This window comes from Clupea harengus, chromosome 12, assembly GCF_900700415.2.
Source record: "Clupea harengus chromosome 12, Ch_v2.0.2, whole genome shotgun sequence".
NCBI lineage: Eukaryota > Metazoa > Chordata > Actinopteri > Clupeiformes > Clupeidae > Clupea > Clupea harengus.
In genome coordinates, this window is record NC_045163.1 from 25,103,291 (window position 1) to 25,126,657 (window position 23,367).

At 44.3% G+C, this 23,367-nt stretch overlaps 1 protein-coding gene across 2 annotated transcripts; it reads right to left on the minus strand.

The window, feature by feature from the left end:
• Nucleotides 1-668: 668 nt before the first annotated feature.
• Nucleotides 669-23,367, minus strand: amacr (alpha-methylacyl-CoA racemase). Of its 2 annotated transcripts, none has more exons than XM_012837969.2 (6): nucleotides 23,295-23,367; nucleotides 22,545-22,798; nucleotides 20,361-20,504; nucleotides 9,204-9,364; nucleotides 2,770-2,956; nucleotides 669-1,729 (listed from the first exon to the last, which is right to left on the minus strand). In XM_012837969.2, the coding sequence occupies exons 2-6, from the start codon at nucleotides 22,789-22,791 to the stop codon at nucleotides 1,320-1,322; spliced, it is 1,149 nt and encodes a 382-aa protein (XP_012693423.2). In that variant the 5' UTR covers nucleotides 22,792-22,798; nucleotides 23,295-23,367; the 3' UTR covers nucleotides 669-1,319. The 2 variants fall into 2 exon arrangements, with proteins under 2 accessions (XP_012693423.2, XP_031433555.1); XM_031577695.2 differs by lacking the exon at nucleotides 23,295-23,367 and adding an exon at nucleotides 22,965-23,279.

Below are 23,367 nucleotides of genomic sequence, written 5' to 3' on the forward strand. Positions count from 1 at the left end.
GTAGGTCGGGGGAACTAAGACATTATTTACCTACACGAGCCTCGGGGGCCGGTCTCGTTCCCCCAGTTTGACTGTTTACAGGAAGCATTAGTGGCTTTCGGAGAACCTCGTTAGGGACCGTCATGGGACATACCCCTCCGGACAGAGCTGGTCATGTGAGCCGGACTGTGCTCCTGGGAGGGTTTCTCACGGCAACACCGGGCCGGGTAGAGCCGGGCTGCCCGCTCAGCCCCCCCCCCCCCCCACCCCACCAGAACATGAGGGTTCAGTTCAGTTGTACGGATTTATGAAAAGAAAAAAAGGAAAAACCCACATTCCCCTCATATCTCTGGGCCTCTGAGCATCTGTGCAAACCCACACTAATCCAGGCTGGGAAAAGAAAGAGGGTGTGTGTGTGTGTGAGAGAGAGGGGGGCAGTGAGAGAGAGGCAGGGAGAGAGAGGCAGGGAGAGAGGGAGAGAGAGACACAGAGAGAAAGAGATAGAGAGAGAGAGGCAGGGAGAGAGATAAAACTTGAAAGGGCAGAGACTGGCGTTATTGCCCCTGTGATAATCTAATTCCTACTTTCATTAGTGCCCACGTTCCAGCTCTCGGAGAGTAAAAATGGACTTGGACTGGGTACTGAGAGCAGGGTACCTAAACACACAGTCATCATTCCAGATCAAAGCATTGGGTGAAAAAGGAGGTTTTAATCATTTCAGATGGAAAATCTCTCATCAAGAACAAAAATCCTACAATGTTATCTGAATAGAGAAAATAGCATTTGAAAATGTATCTCTGTACATTAGATAGACCTTTTCAATATCAATAAGCATTCAAGATATTCTGTATCTGTTAATGCCAAGTAATGATATATATATATACTTTCATGAAATATCCTGTACGATATTATGTACTGATAAGGAGAATCATTTTATTTAAGGACAGATTTCAGGGTCATCAGACCGTTCAAAAATCAATGAACAACGGACCAATCAAACTAATGAGAAGATGTAGTGCTTCATATCATTCAGACATCACACATAACAAATAAAATATTTATGTAATTATGAAATACATAACCATCTGTGACAGGCACCTATGTGAACAGAATTACCACAGCACGGCCTTAAATAGGACTGACAGGATTTCACATCCAGGCAATTCAGAGCCTTTTAGGCGTAAGTGAAGTTCCTGCGCTAAATGGCAGCACCCGCTGGTTCAGCAGCACTTAGGCGCCGTAAGGCAACCATTAGATTACAACATATATTTACTCTTTCTGTCCGCCATTTCCTGTGGACTTTAATAATGGGGGCTCGATCAGACAGGTGGACGTAGAGCCTACAGACGCGCTTTGGTTTCCTTGCACTCCACAATGCCCGCCGCCTCCATCTGTTCGATCTCCGCGGCGGCGAAGCCGAAGTCGTGCAGCACGGGCCGCGTGTGCTCCCCGATGAAGGGGTCCCGGGCGAGGCACGGCTGGGCCGGGGAGCGCGTCAGGAGCGGAGCCGGCCGGGGGCTCTCCTCCCCCTGGGCGTCCCGCAGGAAGGAACCCCTCTGCTGGTTGTGGGGGTGCGAGCTCACGTCATCCAGCGACAGCACGGGGGTCACGCAGGCGTCCGTGCCGTCGAAGATCTGCCCCCACTCGGCCTGCGTCTTGCTGCCGAACGCCCGGGTAAAGGTCTCCTTCATCTCCGGCCAATCGGAGATGCTCATCTGGGCTGGCAGATCGCTCGCGTCCAATCCTAAGCCTGCAGGGTTAGGAGAGGAGCGTCACAACAGCAAGTCATTATGACAGAGCACACAAATTAAGGTCAATTTAAGCGCAATTTCATGGTCGTCCGTTTACGGACACACAGAGACACGGAGAGCCCTCTCCGACGTTGCAAACCCTCTCCGAGCACCTCTCCGTGGCCTAACGTGCACCTCCCAAATTTTGTAACTATCCGACTCTGTCAATCCGTCAATACATCAGTATCAATGCTTTACAACACCCACAACCGTCGGAGAACCATATATATAAACGAGTCCGTCAAGGCAACGTAATGACCACGGAGTAACAGAGTCGTAGAAGTATATTTCGGCCTTAAGGGTGGACAACTCAGGATGGTGCTTAATCTGAAAGTGAAGGAGGCCAAACTTAACTTAATGGAGAGCGAGACATTATTAACTCTTGACTGAACTATTCCTCTGAAGGTCAGCATTGATGTTAGAACATGATAAGTGGAGATACTGAATGTTCATGAATAGGGCTGCGCACATTCGGTAGGTCCTAAGACTCAACCACAAGTCTGCCGGGAACAACTCGCCAATCACATGGCAGAGAATGATGACCTCTGAGTTTCACACAGTCAAATACTAGTCTAAGTCATTAAGTCGTTAGGACTTCATTGATTGCTGAAGGCTGCGTTTGAGTGGGCCGAGATCAGAGCAGACATTCAGTGATGAGAAACTTTTGTCCTATTGAGACATCTTCCCAGCGACCTTGTTTGAGTGCCTGTAAAGGCTCTTGTGTGAGGAAGGCAAAGAAAGGAAATCAATCGACAGCCAGCGAGAGGAGAACGACAGTGGTACAGGGGGTAGAGAAGTCGTTTAGTAATCAGAAGGTTGCTAGTTCGATACCCTGCCGAAGCGTCCTTGAGCAAGACACTGAACCCCTAATTGCTCCTGATGTGCAGTGTGCCATCAGTGTAAAATGTGTATACCTTGTAAGTCGCTTTGGATAAAAGCGTCTGCTAAATGACTAAATGTAAATGTAAGGAGAAAAAAAAAACAGGCAGCCGCTGCCTACCATGAATGAGCTGGTCGTAGAACTGTGGTTCTATGGCCCCCACAGCCATGTGCTTTCCGTCAGAGGTGCGGTACGTCTCGTAGAATGGAGCCCCGCTGTCCAGAAGGTTCTCGCCACGGCCTCGGTTCCACAAGCCAATGCTTCTGGATTTCCACATGAAGGAACCGACATAGGCTGCCCCTTCAACCTACACACAGAAAGAAGACAAAAAAGGATATTTATTTACAAGGATCTGGATACAAATAATGGTCCAAACACTGACAGAAAAATGCACATACGGAAAAGAACACCAAAAAATTTTATAAGTTGACTATATGACTCCCTCTCTCTCTCTCTGTTCTCCCTGCAGGTACCCTTTCACACCAACAAAAGACTCCTGAGCTTTTAGGTATGAAGGCAGATTTGTTTTAGAACTTGTATTATGCAGTCAAGTTTTAAGGTTATGGACCGAATCTGTCTTCATAGTTAAGAGACCGCATAGCACAACCCAAATGAAACACATGGGTAGAGGCACATCTATGACATCATATATTGGTAATACATCATACAGGATCACCAACACAACTAAAACAAAACTGCACAACAGGTTTAGGCTCGAGGCCTTTCTGAGAATGCATGTAGAATTGGGTCAAAGCACATTTAAATAGGCAAGTGGAACTCCCTTTTTGTGTTCAATGACACGTCTCTCTCTCTCTCTCTCTCTCTCTCTCTCTCTCTCTCTCTCTCTCTCTCTCTCTCTCTCTCTCTCTCTCTCTCTCTCTCTCTCTCTCTCTCTCTCTCTCTCTCTCTCTCTCTCTCTCTCTCTCTCTCTCTCTCTCTCTCTCTCTCTCTCTCTCTCTCTCTCTCTCTCTCTCTCTCAGCACTGTGTTTACAAAATGAGAAGAGGAAAACTGAACACACTGAAGAGTAAGAGTAATGGCTGAACCCGACGTCTGGAGCAGCGAGAGAGGAATGGCGAAGGGCGAGTGGAGCCCTGCCACGCGACGCAGAGGAGCTCGCCAGGATGAAAGGGGCGCCCACAGAAGCCCCCGTGGGGGTGCCAGAGACGCCACAATGGAAGAGCTGTCTGCAACATCTCAGCACCAGGTTAGCATGCGTCCGCATGAACCTGCAGCCGGCCCGGACGCATGGCAAACGAGCACTGCAGAGGGCAATAACCGCTGACAAACTCATTTAGGGGACTTCAGAGCTTAAAAAGGCAACTTCAGAAAGTGAAGAAGACTCAGGGAAGAACACCAAAGAATAGTTAAGTATGCTGTCGGTAAGTACGCTGTCGGTACTATACAAGAAATGTTTGGAGAAAGGTTGAGGCGTGAATACCTCAGGTACAGACAGACTGTGTGGTTTCAAGACAGTGACTTCATGAGAAGAAAGGACAGTCTATGTTTAGACTTTGGGGCCATTTGTTGATTGCATCACTGCAACATCAGTATTCATGTCACGTCACTGAGAACACACACTCTACAAAATGACAGCGCTTACAGCTTTAATCAGATGGTCCGCAGGGATCCCTCTCAGGGATACACACAGGTCTTATCTAGCAGCAAACATAGCTGGGGATGTAACACACAGACACACACACACACACACACACACACACACACACACCTTCTATCACACTCCACACGGGGGATGGTGCCAAGAGACACACATCAGGTGAGAAGCATAGGGGTGGGTGGAAGGAGCCTGAAGGTTGAACCTCTCTAGAGACAAACCTGCAAACACACCTCCCCTGCAGACCTACAAAAGCTGCGCTGTTGGCTTGCTGTGTGAAAATCATGACAAGCAAATCCATCTTTTTTTGGTTGGCCTCAATTGATTTGTATCCTTTGTTTGGAAAAATGTCGGATCAAAAGATGTTACTTTTAAATTTAACACCAAGTTGATACCCTGTTATTTTGCTATGCCTTAAAGGTGCAGTATGTGCTTTTAGACTCTAGTGCCCCAAATACTTCCTTTGCTTCTTGTTTCTATTTCAAGGCTTTTATCGTTCTTCTTTACATTTCTCTAGCCCTTAAATGCAAATAAATGCATTTAAACACCTGAAACCAAGAATCTAGATGCATGGAGAGACTCAGGAACATCTCGTTTCACTATCTTTATTTTAATTGCAACTTTATGTGGCAGCAGCAGTGAAGAGTGATAAGCTCATTTTCTTTATCTCAGGTCGACAGTCTGCCTTTTGGGGACATCATTTAAAAGTCTAGCAGCTGATAACCACCAGTTCATAATCGAGAGGGGCCCTCATCGATGCTCTTAATAATAGGTACTAGGGAGAGTTAGCGAGGGCTTCTGGCTCATGGATGGATTGTCGTGACAAAGAACAAAGATCCTCTGAGGCTCCGTGCCACAAGAGGATGACCAGGCGTGTGGAAGACAGATGACTAACCCAAGAGGATGACCAGGCGTGTGGAAAACAGATGACTAACCCTGCTTCCACCTGCTATCCAACACCATGTTATTTGGTTATTATGGCTATGTGTCCATTTGGGGCTACAGGGTGTTTCCATGTCACACACACACACACACACACACACACACACACACACACACACACACACACACACACACACACAGACACACACACACAGACGGCTAAAAATGGCAATTAAATATCACTACCAAATAGATGTTTTGTGTTCACGGCTTGAGTGCATGACGTCTGCGAGTGCACGCATCGCAGACGAATGTCCCGCGGCAGCAGACAAAGATGACGGATTACTCAGAAACCAGGAGCGTGTCAGTGATTTCAGCTGAACGCAGCGAGGCACCGGAGCCGCTTCATCTGAGGCCAGCTGGGCCTCTGTGGGAGGACCGGACACAATCTATCTGGAGGGGAGATCTATCGCAGCCTCTCCATCACAAGCAGAGTGAGAGGACCGGACACAATCTATCTGGAGGGGAGATCTATCGCAGCCTCTCCATCACAAACAGAGTGAGAGGACCGGACACAATCTATTAGGAGGGGAGATCCATCGCAGCCTCTCCATCAGCAGAAGCAGAATTAACACAAAATGAAAAAAAACACAGCAGGTAACTACATCACATACATGAACTTATGTTTCATTATTCTCTACTGTATCATTATTCTCGTAGTCTCCTATGGCTGAGGGTATGCTTTTGTCATCAGCATCCTCTGTGGGAGGACCGGACACAATCTATTAGGAGGGGAGATCCATCGCAGCCTCTCCATCAACAGAAGCAGAATTAACACAAAATGAAAAAGAACACAGCAGGTAACTACATCACATACATGAACTTGTTATTCATGTATCATTATTCTCTAAGGTATCTAGCCCATATAGTTTACGTAGTCTCCTATGGCTGAGGGTATGATTTTGTATTCAGCATCCTCTGTGGGAGGCCCTGACACCATCTCTCTGGAGGGGAGATCTATCGCAGCCTCTCCATCGGCAGCGGAGTGAGAGGGGCTGGACTGGGACCGTTCACTGCGTTCTTTTGAGCTTCGACACATAAAACAGACGATGGGTAAAGAAAGCAAACCGTCTGCTTTTGAGTAAGTACGTTTCCAACAGCAAACCGTCTGCTTTTGAGTAAGTACGTTTCCAACAGCAAACCATCTGCTTTTGAGTAAGTACGTTTCCAACAGCAAACCTGAGGGCAATCAGGAATAGAAGAAACCAAGTTTTTAATTGTATCAAAGAGTTTACCTTGGAAACTTCTTGACAACTGAAACCAACTAAGCGACCAGTGCATGCTACACAAGTCCTTTTTCTCTTTATCACCATTTAAAAGTCATTGAAAGGGAGAAACCACTTTACTTTGATGTAAAGTGTAGGCAGCTAGGCTCTGGCTGAGATCAACATAAAGGAGTCCACTTAAAGCAGAATTAACACAAAATGAAAGAACACAGCAGGTAACTACATCACATACATGAACTTATGTTTCATTATTCTCTCCTGTATCATTATTCTCGTAGTCTCCTATGGCTGAGGGTATGATTTTGTATTCAGCATCCTCTGTGGGAGGCCCTGACACCATCTAATTGGAGGGGAGATCCATTGCAGCCTTTCCATCAGCAGCGGAGTGGGAGGGGCTGGACTGGGCCCAACACAGACCGCTCACTGCGTTCTTTTGAGCTTCGACACATGAAACAGACGGTGGGTAAAGAAGGCAAACCGTCCGCTTTTGAGTAAGTACGTTTCCAACAGCAAATCTGAGGGCAATCAGGAATAGAAGAAACCAAGTTTGTAATTGTAACCAAAAGTTTACCTTGGAAACTAGGCAACCAGTGCATGCTACACAAGTCCTTTTTCTCTTTATCACCATTTAAAAGTCATTGAAAGGGAGAAACCACTTTACTTTGATGTAAAGTGTAGGCAGCTAGGCTCTGGCTGAGATCAACATAAAGGAGTCCACTTAAAGCAGAATTAACACAAAATGAAAGAACACAGCAGGTAACTACATCACATACATGAACTTGTTATTCATGTATCATTATTCTCTAAGGTATCTACCCCATATAGTTTACGTAGTCTCCTATGGCTGAGGGTATGATTTTGTATTCTGCATCCTCTGTGGGAGGCCCGGACACAATCTATCTGGAGGGGAGATCCATCGCAGCCTCTCCATCGGCAGCGGAGTGAAAGGGGCTGGACTGGGGCCGCTCACTGCGTTCTTTTGAGCTTCGACACATGAAACAGACGATGGGTAAAGAAAGCAAACCGTCTGCTTTTGAGTAAGTACGTTTCCAACAGCAAACCGTCTGCTTTTGAGTAAGTACGTTTCCAACAGCAAACCTGAGGGCAATCAGGAATAGAAGAAACCAAGTTTTTAATTGTATCAAAGAGTTTACCTTGGAAACTTCTTGACAACTGAAAACAACTAGGCAACCAGTGCATGCTACACAAGTCCTTTTTCTCTTTATCACCATTTAAAAGTCATTGAAAGGGAGAAACCACTTTACTTTGATGTAAAGCGTAGGCAGCTAGGCTCTGGGTGAGATTAACCTGAAGGAGTCCACTTAAAGCAGAATTAACACAAAATGAAAGAACACAGTAGGTAACTACATCACATACATGAACTTGTTATTCATTATTCTCTACTGTGACGGATCTCTGAGGTATCTTCCCCATATAGTTGCGTAGTCTCCTATGGCTGAGGGTTTGATTTTGTATTCAGCATCTGTCTTGTGGCTTCTCCACTAAGTACTGCACCTTCACTTTTTTCCTTCGATGCATTTCCGAAAGTAAAGCAATTAGCCCGGGGGTTTACAATCTACTTCTCATTCTTAATTTTCTTCACAAACACACTTCTGATGGAACTGCATATTGATGTGTTCCTGTTCTGATTGGTTGTTGCATGGTGGTTCTTGTGTGAGCATAGAAATGCTCATATGGGGGACTGATGGAACTGAATATTGCTATTCTACTGTTGTAAGAGACATCATCATCATTGTTTATTCAGGGAGAAATTGACTGAGCACAGGGCTCTTTTGCAGCAATGCCCTGATTGAGGCCACATAGTACAGAAGAACAATACATAAACAAACCACAACAAAACGAAACAGACAAAATACATTTAAAAAAAAAACACACCAAACAACTCAGAAATTAAGCATAAAAAATAAATAAATAAAATAACATAAAGTAAAAAAATTAAATCAGAGAATCATTCAAAACAACAGCATTGAGGCACATCCTTATTATCTAAAAGGCTCTTAAATTGGTTGACAGACAAATACTTGGTTAATTTCAACTCCACTTGAATAGTGTTCCATGACATGTGTGTTGTATTATATTGTATCTGTAACTCATACCCCTGGATGTGTCCTCTGTCTCACTGAGACCTGAACCATTAGCATCTGAACCCCTCCCCACCCCCAGATAGCCTCCTTCCTGTTATCAACAACGTTGACCTCTGACCTCTGACCTTTGACCTCTGTAGGATTGGAGACATTGGGACATAGCCAACTCATGTCTCTAAGTAGCCTAACATAGATGGTAAAGTTATTAGTTTGTCAACACAGGCACTTCAGGAGTTGGCGGTTGTTCAGACAGAAAGCCCATCCTGATCTGCTAGACATTGCAGTGTTTCTCCAGGATCAGCTGAACCAATATGGCAGGGACCTTCATAAATGCTTAACGTGAAAAGGCTTAACGTAGCTTAATGTTAAATGAGAATTAATTATCAGAATAAAAATATCTCAGTAAGATGGTTAGCTTTGGGCTACTGCTCAGAATCAATTAAAAAACACTCATTTCATACATACATAAAACTAGTTCCTCTTAATCAACGTGACTTTCCTGCAATAATGTTCTCATTGCTGGATATAGCCAGTTATCAGTGATTCGTCGGATATGTGGACACCTCAGGGGCACTGAGAGGGAAGACATTAGTTGAGCGGTCTGTGTGGACACCTTACACAGGCACTGAGAGGGAAGACATTAGCTGAGCGGTCTGCGTGGACTTACCATGCTGGCGTCCACCACCTGGCCTTTGCCCGACGTGCTCCTTTCTAACAGGGCCAGCACGATCCCCAGGGCACAGGTGAGCCCGCCACCAGCGAAGTCTGCCACCAAGTTGAGCGGGGCGTACGGCTTCTCTTGGCTGCGCCCCAACATGGACAGGAGCCCTGCGCAGAGAAAAGCACAGACACCCTGAAGTATCACAGACATCCACTGAAGCATCACAGACACCCTGAAGCAGCACAGACACCTTGAAGCATCACAGACACCCTGAAGCATCACAGGCACCCTGAAGCATCACAGGCATCCACTGAAGCATCACAGGCACCCTGAAGCAGCACAGACATCCACTGAAGCATCACAGACATCCACTGAAGCATCACAGACACCCTGAAGCATCACAGACACACTGAAGCATCACAGACATCCTGAAGCATCACAGGCACCCTGAAGCATCACAGGCACCCTGAAGCATCACAGGCATCCACTGAAGCATCACAGGCACCCTGAAGCAGCACAGACATCCACTGAAGCATCACAGACATCCACTGAAGCATCACAGACACCCTGAAGCATCACAGACACACTGAAGCATCACAGACATCCTGAAGCATCACAGACACCCTGAAGCATCACAGACATCCACTGAAGCATCACAGACATCCACTGAAGCATCACAGACATCCACTGAAGCATCACAGGCATCCACTGGAAGTACAAAAACAAAAAAGTTAGAGGATAATCCAGTTCCTGTTCACTGTGCAGATTTTGCCTGGCTTTGGGTCACTGTAGTGAAGAACCACAATCATTCAAAATCGCAGTAATCAAGAAGGCAATCACATATACCCCCGCAGCCCCCGCCAGGCAGGAGGGGACCCCCCCCCCCCCCCCCCCAGACCAAATGGGCCCTGCCCCCGCCTGTCAAACTATTGTTTGAAATTCTAAGTATCCTCGCTATGAAAGGTGTTCAAATGTGCCTGCTCTGTGCTGGAGGATAGGACCCACCCAAACCCATCTACTCTGAGGTCATGACCCCACCGCTGTCTGCAATCATCAATTCCATCCCCGTAGACATCCACTGAAGAAAACCTCCAACTGAGACAAAAAGCTGCTGCTGCACGCACACTTACTGGGACTAAAAGATATGAACATAACTCACCTAAACTTGCCTCTCTACTCCGGCTCCTTGTCAAAAATTGAATTGCAAACTTTTGATTGACTTTGAACATACAAAGCTCTAAATAGCCTAGCTCTAAATTACCTCAAAGAATTAAACTCTTTCCCTTACCTTAATCTTAACCTCGGTCTGTATGCAATGCCTACCCTTACCCTAAGCCAGGTTCGTAATCCTGAGGGCGTACTTGTATGGCAAGTTGGCCTCTAGGAGGTGTATTAAAAGGTGTATTAAGGAGCAAATAGGAGGTGTATTAAACTCATTGCAATGCATTTGTGGAGTGGCACCACCTAGTGAATAATGCTCAAAGCAAAAACCCAGCACTTGACTAGCTAATACCTTATGATGTAAAGGTTCAAACTTCATGTAATTTAACACCCCGCATCATTACCACATTCTTTGGACAAACACCAAGCATTTGTGAAATCTGGTCGATAGGGGGGTGCTGCAGCTGACATTTCAAAATCTCTACAACTGCTGAAGCAAAAACATTTTTCTATGAACTTGGTATGCTTATGCTTGGCTATATTTAATCATATCTCTTGAAGTTCCATTTGGCTTGCTATACAATGATCGCCAACAGCCAATCAAAATTCCACATCCAACACAAGGTTCAAACTTACTGAAAATCTGCTTGGACTCCGATTATTGCTGCTTGCAGCTATATTCAAACTTCTTATTATGATTGTGTATACCCCTGTTTTGTTATAAATGTCGACACTCTACATGTAGTACTGTTTTCAAACCTACTCTTGCCTTGAACTAATATCCTACATTTTATACAAACATGCATATTTCTCAAAAGTTAGGAAATAAATGGCAAGTAACTTCACATTTGGTTTCTTATGTATACATGAGACAAGTCCCAAAATCACACAACGTAACTCACATACTGCTTCACACCCTATCACTGTACAACCACCATATCCACAAACTATAGTTCCTCACATTTTCACTCAGAATAAGACATACAACAAACTTTTTCTATTCAAACTTTAGATTATCGCACAGGCTTATGCGCCCAGGGGCCCTAAAAACCCACACCAAGTAAGCCTGGCTGTTCCAGGGTTGACCCTTGAGACCCTAGGGCCCCTAGCGATACACAAAGGGATACATGGGCCCCCAGCCTGAATGCAAACGGTCTAGAGGTAGTGTGATCCTGGCGCTGTTAGATCCCATCACTTGGCTATCGTCCTGAATATTTTAAGCAGAGCCCCCCCAGAGTATTTTCGCCCACAGTGTATCCAGTTATGCTGATAAAATGCCAAATGCCAAAAAATGTTTTACTGACATGCTATAAACAATAAGAAACAGCACACTTGGGGAACAAAACACATACATATATGTGACGTTCTCTGCATTTTTTTTTTTAAATAAATATATTTTTACTCTGATTAGATTAAAAAGGCTAGATAGGGATAAAAAAAAAGTTTGATTTTTTGTCTTATTTGAGGCTCTATTTCTGTGCTTTTTTAAAGCTCTATTCTCGGTCCTACCTCAGGCTTTAAGCTTTATTCTCGAGCCTACCTCAGGCTTTTCGCTCTGTGGGTTTCTATTTTGTAACACGCAAGAGAAGAAGCGTCTAGACCAGGGGTACTCAATTTAGAAACCCAAAAGGTCCACTCGCCAAATTTCCATTCAGTCCAGGGTCCGGAACAGTGACTGTCAAAATCCAAAAACATAACTCCAACAAAAACGTTCAAACTACTAATTACAACATTTTATTTGGATAATAGACCAAGTTGATTTAAAGGGAACACATTATGACAATTTCCCTTCTTTAGTGCTTCCGGCATAGATTTTAAAATGTGGGTATCTGGCGTGCCAAACAACCCCAAAAAACTGAAATAAGGCAACCCAGTCTGTTTGGCTGTGTATGTCAGAAAAGATGTGATTCAGCGGGCCATTCAGAATCGCATATGTGAGGAGAGAAGTTAACAACCACCCTGTATATAGTTCAAGGCCATTAGCCCGCTCTTTGATGCCTTTCAACACTACAATGATGGGCACTTATAAATGTTAAATGGGCAATTATTTGCTCGTGAATGGTGTGAAGACCTTTTATGGGTAGAGGTTACCATAGCGGTTTACATTTACATTTAGTCATTTAGCAGACGCTTTTATCCAAAGCGACTTACATGTGTGCGACTTACAATGTATACACATTTTTACATTTACACTGATGGCACACTGCACATCAGGAGCAATTAGGGGTTCAGTGTCTTGCTCAAGGACGCTTCGACAGGGATTCGAACTAGCAACCTTCTGATTACTAAACGACTTCTCTACCTCCTGTACCACTGTCGCCAGTTTAGGGTTTTGCACATATTCCAGGACAAGTACAAATACTTTTCACTGATTATTTCATTGGGATTTTGTGAGAAAAATGCAAGTAGGGCATGTGTTGCTGTGTTTGTTATTGTTATTGTACCGTCACTGCAGAATTCAGCACAAGTGCTGGGCATCCCCAAGCAAGAGCATCAGCTAATGAGCCGGAATTTAGAACGAGAACAAGAAGGGAGAACGCACAGCAAAGCCGACAACAAACAACTCCAGCCTTCCGTGAGTGTCACAAGCTTTTATTGAAAATTCCACAAAGTCAAACAACGTACAGACAGTCATTATACAATAAGCCAAACATAAATAAGATACAAAATAATTCTTATCTTTAAATGGCCTTCATATTAAACAGAATAATGAAAAAAATATGAATACAAAAAAAATGAAAAATGTGCAACACTGCACCAGGGGTTTTTCAGGACCCGGCCCCATATGTGGACGCAGTGCAGAAGATCCCCATCAGGACCTGGCCACATATGTGGACGCAGTGCAGAAGATCCCCATCCCCGAGGACCTCTCTGCCCAGTTTGACAAACCAGACCAGCTGGAGGTGATAGCCAGCTACCTGTCAAGGTTCGATCAAGGACAGGTCTGAACCCCACGTACCTTCGTTGAGCGTCAGGGGACTCTCTCTGTACCCACAGCACCTTGCAGGATTCTCCGGCCCAGAAAGCCCCATCACCGGCTTACAAAACGTATGTACGCCAAATACCTGTAACGGCTGAGCAAAGTTTACATCTGTTCAGAATAAATGTTGACACATTTATAGTGTGCGCATTTTTATTTTGGTATGATGGCACAAATTGTATTTTTGTATTGTATAATTTTTGTCTTCGTTTTGTATTTATTACAATCAGCTCTTCTGTATCAGCCAGTACATCGAATAACTGTGCTTAAGAAAGCTCTGTGGCATTCGATATGGCAGTCATTCTGACAATAAAAGTCTATATAAACAGTCTTGTGGTCTTTGAGTATTTGTAATGTAACATGTTAACAATTGACACATGTAAGATGAGCAGTAAGCAAAGTATGACAGAGGGAAGAGTAATTTAATATATTTGCTTCCTTAGTCATATTTGACTGACATAATGATTGACAACTCATATGCATAAAAAATACTTCTCTATTCCCCTTAGACGTAAAGGCCCATAGTCTGCTCTATAGATGAATATAGTTGAACGCATTCTGCAGTGAGAACACATTCAAGCACACCGGTTCGCGGCCAGGATGTTCAACCATGCATGCTGGTGTGTTCTGAGGCTACCACAGTCTTGTAACCCTGACAATCTGAAAGTGTAACTGAGTGACATGGAAAATAGAACAGACGATGACTGCATAATTACAGTGCCATTCAAAATGAATTCACACTACCTGTGGAAGCATCTCCTTCTCCTATCTCCTCGCAGCATACTAACGGGCTCTGTAGGCATTTTTTCACTATTGGCACTAATGCACCTGTATCAGAAAAGAGATTTAAAAAGTGACAAAATTGCAGCTGCAGTTTATTTGAATGTTGTGTTACTATTGAAGACATAGGTGACCAAATGCAACGATTTGATAAGTACACAATGTTTAAACGCTGTAATAAATAGAGGGAAACATCCATTACTACGAGTTATGTCCTACACTTCCTGCTTAGCCCATTACTGTTGTCAAATAACACTGCTGGCTGTGACCTAACTTAAATGTTACAGCTTGAGTTTTATTGGTATAGAAGGCATAGCTTAATGACACATTGTATTTGTTACATACTTGTACATACACACTGTATTTGTTACACACTCGTGCATAAACACGCTGTTTTTAAATACTCGAGTCACTAGCATTGGGTTGTTCTCGACACAGCCAGCAAGACCATATGATCTTAGCCATTGTACAAACATACAAACTATTTTTTTTGAATTGACATAAAGTTAACTAACCATTCAGAAACGTGCTGTTGAAGCCTAAATTCTCGAACTTTTTTCGGGAGCCTCTTCTTCTTCAGGGTCTGACTCTGGTTCAAAACAATATGAGTGCACCGCTGTGTCAAAGTCTCCAGCAGCCATCTTTCTTCCAAGATACAGTTGCCATGGTAACACCAAACATTGCTTGGGTGGGCACACAGTTTGTTAGAGGTGGGTGGATGATCAGTAATAATAATAATAATAATACATTTTATTTCACAGCGCCTTTCATGTCACTCAAGGACGCTTTACAATTTAAAACAGGAGCAAACAAATAACAAAACAATTAAAATTAAAAGTGCAAGTAAAAACAGCATGGCAACTACAGTGAGAATGCAATCCTGAAAAGGTGGGTTTTGAGAGAGGATTTGAACTGAGGGAGGGAGTCAATGTTTCGGATGTCAGGTGGGAGTGAGTTCCAGAGTTTGGGAGCAGAGCGGCTGAAAGCTCTGCTCCCCATGGTGGTAAGCCGGGCAGAGGGGACAGTTAGGTGGATGGAAGAGGAGGATCTGAGGGAGCGGGTGGAGGTGGCAGTGTGAAGGAGGTCAGACAGGTAAGGAGGGGCAAGGTTGTGGATGGCTTTAAAAGTATGAAGAAGAAGGACAGAGCCCTGGGGGACACCAGAGGAGACAGGGGACGGTTGGGAACGGAAGGATTTGAGTTGGATGAACTGAGTGCGGTCTGAGAGATAGGAGTGGAACCAGTCAAGGGGGATGCCAGTGATGCCGATGGAGGATAATCTGTTGAGGAGGATGGTGTGGGAGATTGTGTCGAAGGCCGCACTCAGGTCAAGGAGGATGAGGATGGATAGTAAACCGGAATCAGCTGCAATAAGGAGGTCGTTGGTGATTTTCAGAAGGGCCGTTTCAGTGCTATGGCGGGGACGGAAACCAGATTGGAACTGTTCATATAAACTGTTTTGAGATAGATGGGAATGGAGTTGAGAAGCAACGATTTTCTCAAGTATTTTGGAGATGAAAGATAGGTTGGAGATGGGGCGGAGGTTATTAAAGTTGTTGGGATCTGAACCAGGTTTTTTGAGGATTGGGGAGACAGCAGCCGTTTTGAGGGGTGCGGGAAATGAACCAGTAGTGAGAGAGGAGTGGATGATAGCAGCAATTAGAGGGAGCAGTGAGGGGAGGCAGGATATGACCAGGGCAGTAGGTAGGGGATCTAACTGGCATGTGGATGGTTTTGATTTACAGATGAGATCAGAGATAGCAGAGGGATCAGGGAGATAGAAGGAGGAAAATGGCAGACTGTAGGGGAGAGGTTCAGAGGAGGGGGCAAGTGAGGGAGTGGGGCTCAAGTGCTGGTGAAGGCTCATTAGCCTCATTAAAGGAACTCAAACAGGTGGCTTTGAACAGGGCTGTTTTAGACAGGGTGAGAAGGGTGCTGTTTTGCCTAATCCATGTGGTATTTTTGACCAAAGTATGTTCATTAAGATCCCAATGAACCATTTCAACTTGTGTAAAAATGGGCACGATGACTCCTTTAAGCTAACTTTCTGAATGGCTGATCAGGACCATGAGTCCACTTCGAGATCTGTCTCAAAGTGCTGTGTCTGTCTTATGTGTATGTCCCATGGGTTGATGTTTGTGTGTGTGTGTGTGTGTGTGTGTGTGTGTGTGTGTGTGTGTGTGTGTGTGTGTGTATTTGTCTGTCTTATGTGTATGTCCCATGGGTTGATGTTTGTGTGTGTGTGTGTGTGTGTGTGTGTGTGTGTGTGTGTATGTATTTGTCTGTCTTATGTGTATGTCCCATGGGTTGATGTTTGTGTGTGTGTGTGTGTGTGTGTATGTATTTGTCTGTCTTATGTGTATGTCCCATGGGTTGATGTTTGTGTGTGTGTGTGTGTGTGTGTGTGTGTGTGTGTGTGTGTGTGTTTGTGTGTGTGTGTATTTGTCTGTCTTATGTGTATGTCCCATGGGTTGATGTTTGTGTTTGTGTGTGTGTGTGTGTGTGTGTGTGTGTGTGTGTGTGTGTGTGTGTGTATTTGTCTGTCTTATGTGTATGTCCCATGGGTTGATGTTTGTGTTTGTGTGTGTGTGTGTGTGTGTGTGTGTGTTTGTGTGTGTGTGTATTTGTCTGTCTTATGTATATGTCCCATGGGTTGATGTTTGTGTGTGTGTGTGTGTGTGTGTGTGTGTGTGTGTATTTGTCTGTCTTATGTGTATGTCCCATGGGTTGTCTACATGTGTCAATCTGTGTTATACCGCACAGTGTAGAGCTGCTTTATGACTGTCTGTTAAAGGCACTCTTAGTCTGAGACGACATGTCATGAGTCTCAGCCTGTCCCTGCCTCGCCTGTTCATTTGGCAGTTTGTTTGGAGCTGGAAGGCAGTTTGAACTTGAGGGGGAAAAGCTTGCCTCACCGGTGTTGTTGACATGACAACTTTGTCGGTCTGTGTCAGCCGCACCTGGGCCCCGTTCGTCGTAAGGGTTGAAGCTAAGTTAATCAATAGTCCTTTTAGCCCGTTAACATTAGCGAGCTGATTGAGAACAGCAAATATCGGTTCGTCAACGGCTGATCCGTACCCAAATCATGTGGTTCATTTCAACCAGGCTAAACTTATCAGGGCAATTGCGTGTGCACGTCCTACTTCAAAAGGCAGGAAAGGTCGATCACCAAAACAATGATTTTCTAACGGTATAAGGGTTCTAAACTCAAAGAAAAGGGCTCTTTTTTTCTCCGCTGGCGAGCAGGAGATGAACATGAACGCTTATGAAGAATACAAGACCATAATCATGGCAAAATTCAACACCGCCACCGCTGTGAGAGCAATACAAGAAGCGGTGTGTGAGGATGTCTATGGGGTGATATCTACAGTGGGGAAAATAAGTATTTGACCCCCTGCCGATTTCGCAAGTTTGGCCACTTGCAAAGAAATGTGTGATCTATAATTGTAATGGTAGGTCTATTGAGTGTGAGTGTGAGTGTGAGTGTGATTGTGTGTGTGTGTGTGTGTGTGTGAGTGTGTTTGTTTGTGTGTGTGAGTGTGAGTGTGTTTGTTTGTGTGTGTTCAGCTGCCCACTCCCACCAAACAGCTATGCACAATTCCTCCTCTGGTTATGATCCATCCTACTGTATATACATATTATGTGCCAGCATTTTTACCCGCAATATAAATGAATGCCATCATTGGCATGGTGTTCTGCTTCATAGTTTTGCTTATCCTTTATATTAACCATATTAGCCTTTCCATTATAGTACCCTTATGAGCGTCCTGTATACCCACTAGGCTGCTCTACAACCAATGAAATGCTATGAAAGCTGGCTCTTTCCATTTCTAGCCACTATCAATCTCGTGTGTGTCCTTGAGTGTGTACATGCCACATGTATGCTAATATGTCTCAGCCTGATGCATGTTTGATTTTTATCCGCTTGCTTCTGAATCTCTCATCTCCTCCTCCCTTCCCTTCTACCCTCCCACCCCCCTTCTATCTGTCTACCCAGCCAACCCTAAGCAGATGGGTCCCAACTTATGAGCTGGATACTGCTCAAGGTTTTTTCATTTGCTCTAGGGGGTTCAGGCTTTGGGCACTGCAAAGAATTTCAATTGTTATTGGTGTCATATACATTGAATTGAACAACTGTGAGGTAGTCTCAGATTAGTCTGAATTACCCAGTCCAGCACTCATCAAGCTAACAGCAAAGTTGGCCGCATCTTCTGCAGATAACTGAGAGAAAATATTTCACATTATGTAGCGCCTGGAACCTGTATTTATAGTTTGCTGGTGGGTCTTTATTCAGCCATGCTAACAATGTCAGTTTAGGTGGCCAGAACTAACGGCTAGGCTAATTTTGTACCGTAAAATGTATGTGACATGACAATTGGAGAGAAAATTAGTTGTGGCACAAGCAATCTCCTCATTAAAGTGAATCTGTTTCCCTATTTTTAATGAGAGGATAATTGGTGGCCAGCTTGTTTACTACAATCAACTTGAGTGCTTAAGTCTGACAAGTTCAAAACATAAATAATTTTCCATTTTGAACTGAGTGGATAATTAAACCACTGTTTTTTGTTTTTGTATTATTTTTTTGGCAATCTGTGTGTTTGTTCACTTTTCTGTTCCTCTGTATCTGTGTGATAAAACTTAAAAAAATAAAGTGTCAAAAAAAAAAAAAAACATTGATTTTAATGTTGATGAGCATTTTGTTGTTCAGTGTTTGAGTGTGCTAAACCAAATTCGTAGCCAAAGCTGGATTATAAATAATAAGACTGCAACTTCAGCAAACTGAAACTAGGTCTAACCTGAACCGTTTAATAAGAGTTTACCGAGATTGCAATGTGCTTGGGAGAAATGCTGAATATATAAGATCCATTTGTAACAAAAACACAGTATAGTCCCGGGTCTGGCCAACACTGCCTCAGCAACTACTGACCAGCATCCACACTGCACTGCAGCATCAGCTCCACTGGGCCTCTCCATCCCATTTCCTCATCCCCAGAAAAGCAGCTTGGCACGACAGCCACTTCAATGCTTCCAAGCCTCCGTGGGGTTTTGTATGCAGTTCAGATGCAATGACGTCAAATCGTGAGGGAACCATTAGGTATGAAATGACAGGACAACAACCAGCCTGACATTTGTGGCACCATTCCATTCCAGCTGTTTTAGCACCGCTGCACTGCATTGTGTAACTGCTCCATTCCAGCTGTTTTAGCACCGCTGCACTGCATTGTGTAACTGGCATACTGCTGCACGGATTACATTTAACCTTGTGCAAACATTTTGCAAGGCCACGTACCCATCAGGTGACTCACTTCAGGAGCTGTTGTAACTATGACAACAATGAATGGGCAAGCAATGAAACTGCGGTTCAACTTGTCCTGTCATACAAAAGGACGTTAACACTAAAGGGAAGGGCAGAGGAGTGCAAGCACAACACAAGGCACAATGCAAGGCGCATCAAATCTAAAGGGTTTCATTTCAAAGCTAGGGCCAAGCCTACGTCATGTTTTGTGCTTTGGTTCAAAGAATACAAAAGCTAAGGCGTTGAAGTTTAAATTCCCTCAGCGTGTTCAAGGGGGTGTGCGATACTGAAGATGGTGCTACCTGCCAACGGTAATTTCACAGACTTCTCACTTTTCATTTCACTCTTCTTTATACTAGAAAACACACACAGCTTTGAGGCAATGCTCCAGAGAAAACACACACAGCTTTGAGGCAATGCTCCAGCAGAGAAAACACACACAGCTTTGAGGCAAGACTCCAGCAGAGAAAACACACACAGCTTTGAGGCCAGACTCCAGCAAAGAAAACACACACAGCTTTGAGGCAAGACTCCAGCAGAGAAAACACACACAGCTTTGAGGCAATGCTCCAGCAAAGAAAACACACACAGCTTTGAGGCAATGCTCCAGCAAAGAAAACACACACAGCTTTGAGGCAAGACTCCAGCAGAGAAAACACACACAGCTTTGAGGCAATGCTCCAGCAAAGAAAACACACACAGCTTTGAGGCAATGCTCCAGAGAAAACACACACAGCTTTGAGGCAATGCTCCAGCAAAGAAAACACACACAGCTTTGAGGCAAGACTCCAGCAGAGAAAACACACGCAGCTTTGAGGCCAGACTCCAGCAAAGAAAACACACACAGCTTTGAGGCAATGCTCCAGCAGAGAAAACACACACAGCTTTGAGGCAAGACTCCAGCAGAGGTGCTGCACTGCTGTGGGGGAGCTGAAGACAGGCAGTACCTGACATGGCCAGGTAATTGATGTCATGTCCGGCGGCCTTGGCATAAGAGCCCGTCTGTCCGTAGCCGGTGAGCCGGGCGTAGATGAGCCGCGGGTTCTCCTTCAGCAGCTCCTCGGGACCCAAGCCGAGCTTCTCCATCACCCCTTTCCAAAAATAAAAAAAAGAACAAGTGAACAGGAAGATGAGTGAATGAAAGTGAGAATGAATGGATGACTGTGTGAGGGAAAACAAGCGAGATGAGGCTGTGAATCCTGGTGTGACGTGTGTGTGGAGCTGCTGGGTATCAGAGTTAATTGGAGCCCCCAAACGCCAGGGGGGGGGGGGGGGGGGGGTCAGACAAGCAGCGGCAGATTCCACCCCAGATTCAAAGGGTCTGGAAATTCAACTGCGTGGATAAACTTATTTATGTGAGAAAAAAAAAAAAAACACTGTGCCAGTTTGTTTTTAATTGGGCAATGCGTTCACCTAAGTGGAGGCAAAATGCTTAACAGTTTGCGTGAGGCCTGGGATTAAAGAGCCATTGCCTCGGGTGGAGCGGCGTAGCGGCGTAGCGTAGAGCTTTTAAAACAAAACAGTAGGGCTTTCTCTTCATTTGCAGACAGATGATAGAAGTCAGTCCAGGGGGAACTGAAGAAAAACAGCCGTTCTCTTTGATTACCCCGGACTAGATTTAGAAGATTTCCAGATCAAAGGAGCTTACCTGCTCTGCCACTAGATATAGTTGAAAGGACATCTTTAACAACCCTCCAAACACTAACCCCGGATGACCCCTGAGCCCTGACATGCTCACTGAAATAAACATGAACCATTCGGACACAATTACAAGACCCTTTCCCTATTCATTTGAAGACACAACTCCAGAAAAATGAGACTTTGACTGTGACCAATTTGAGACCAGCTACGGGGTACTCACGCTTCCGAAAATGCGGTGTTTTGTTTATAAATGTCTTGTCTTATCTGTTGTTGTGCCTGTGCACTTTATATGTTTCACCGTGGGAGAGTGGGAAACGTTTTTATCGATTCCTTGTATGTCTGACATGCAGGAAATTGACAATAAAGCTACTTTGACTTGACTTTGACTTTGACTAAATCACCCATGCAAACGTTCACCTCATCCAGCATCATGCTTACAAAAACAAAGGCAATAAAAAATAAATTAAAATGTCTGTTCTACGCTTTGCCATTGTTTGTTGTTATTTTGTTCAATTTTCTTTTGTTGATGTCAAACTTAATTTTGAAGATAACAAAAGCAGACAGTTGGCCCTGTTTGTGAAGCATTTAGCAGTTTTCCACTGATTAAACAACTACCACTGATTACACAAAGGTCATATATAAAAAGCGATGTTCATTCATGCACACTCAGTTGACTAATAAGCCATCCTCTTCAATGCAATTATGCCTCTTTGAGGAAGGGCTAGGACCAGATCTGTCCCTTTATACAGAGCGCAGGCCTTGGGGATTATTTCATATAATATGTCCAAATCAAATAAAAACACTAAAATTGCAATGTCAGCACTAAAATCAGTAGTGTATTCTTAAGATGTGATACAACTGACAACAGACTGTGGGTTTTTGCTGTGATATTGCATCGAAAGGCATGGACTGGAGTTCTGTGTCCTGTGTCCTATGCACCAGGATAACAGTGTGGGATTAAAATGGGAGGTACATGTCAGTGAAGTAATATATAGGCAGTTTGATCTCGTGGTGCAGGAACCACGCTTAATCACGGGGCAAAGACAAATCCCAGGCATATTTGTGCAACCCCACACCGAATGTGAATGTGGGATGACCGAATTCAACAACCAATTCTGCTGATAGGACGACTATAAGCTTAAGACATGTGAATTATTAGGCTAATTACAGCAAAAGCATTGAAAGCCATGCACCTACCTGTTTGGAAAAAAATCGCTGTACTATATTAATTAATATAATATTAAGCTGCATATCAACATTTTGTGTTCATTGTGCTTAGTGCAAGAAAAGGTGATTTCCACCCCCAATATCATTTTGCCTGTGTGCACTGTGTCCAGAAAATGGAAATATGCACTATATTTCACAACAATATTTAAGTTTGTGTTTCATTACAACCATTTAGTGACCAAAGCAAACCTCATCTCAGGAGGTAAACTGAAACATGTTTGAGTTCAACTTCACATGTAGTGGTCCAAACTGTGGGCACTTACCATGACGAAAAGGCTCAATAAGTACATCGGACTGCACACAAAGCCTCTTGAGTACAGCCACACCGAGTGGGTGCTTCAGGTTAATCGCCACCGACTGTTTGCCCCTGGCCTGTGTGTCCATGGCCATGGCGACCTTTGTCTTGTCCACCCGAATCACCCTGGCCCCAAAATCTGCCAAGATCATGCCACAGAAAGGCGCAGGGGCCAACCCTGCCAGCTCAATCACACGCACACCTGCTAATGCCATGCCAAATCTGTAGGTGAGGGTAGAGAGGAACACTGCTTGAGTGTGTTCAGTAGGCTGTAATGTCGACCTAGCGTTTCACTGTGTGACAGGACACTCAAAGTCCAGAAGTCAAAACTGTGCACTGTGATAGAGGACATAAAAGCAAGCCCGTAAGCGATAGGGTGCTCTCTCACCTGATGTTTAGCCTCAAATAATTGGACAGCTAAACGATTTTACAGATGATAAGATATTTACTCAGAATAAATTCAATCTATATGTCTTGAAATTAACAGCAACGTTAATGCGTCCTTCTGGTACTACTGAAATTGTGTCAGAGTTCATTTGCTAGTAAAGGCGAAGGAATAGTGGTATCGTTACTGCTAACTGGCTACATGAACGATTAACAAACCGAAGATGGTAATAAAAACAGCGAACATGACTCTATACAGCCCTTCTGTTTACAATATCGACTTGATGTGCTTGAACAGTAGTCTGTCGGTGTGGCAAGTTAAAGCATGACATACCTAAGTTTACCCTGTTTACCCTCGTATTGATGTCTTTGACGCGTAGTGATGACATCATTGGTTGTAGACGAAT

Coding starts and splice junctions, on each gene's coding strand:
- amacr (XM_012837969.2), bottom strand. CDS start 22,791: ATGGCATTAGCAGGTGTGCGTGTGATTGAGCTGGCAGGGTTGGCCCCT. Junction 20,505..22,544: donor TATTGAGCCTTTTCGTCATG/GTAAGTGCCCAC, acceptor ATTTTTGGAAAG/GGGTGATGGAGAAGCTCGGC. Junction 2,957..9,203: donor AGGTGGTGGACGCCAGCATG/GTAAGTCCACGC, acceptor TTCTGTGTGTAG/GTTGAAGGGGCAGCCTATGT.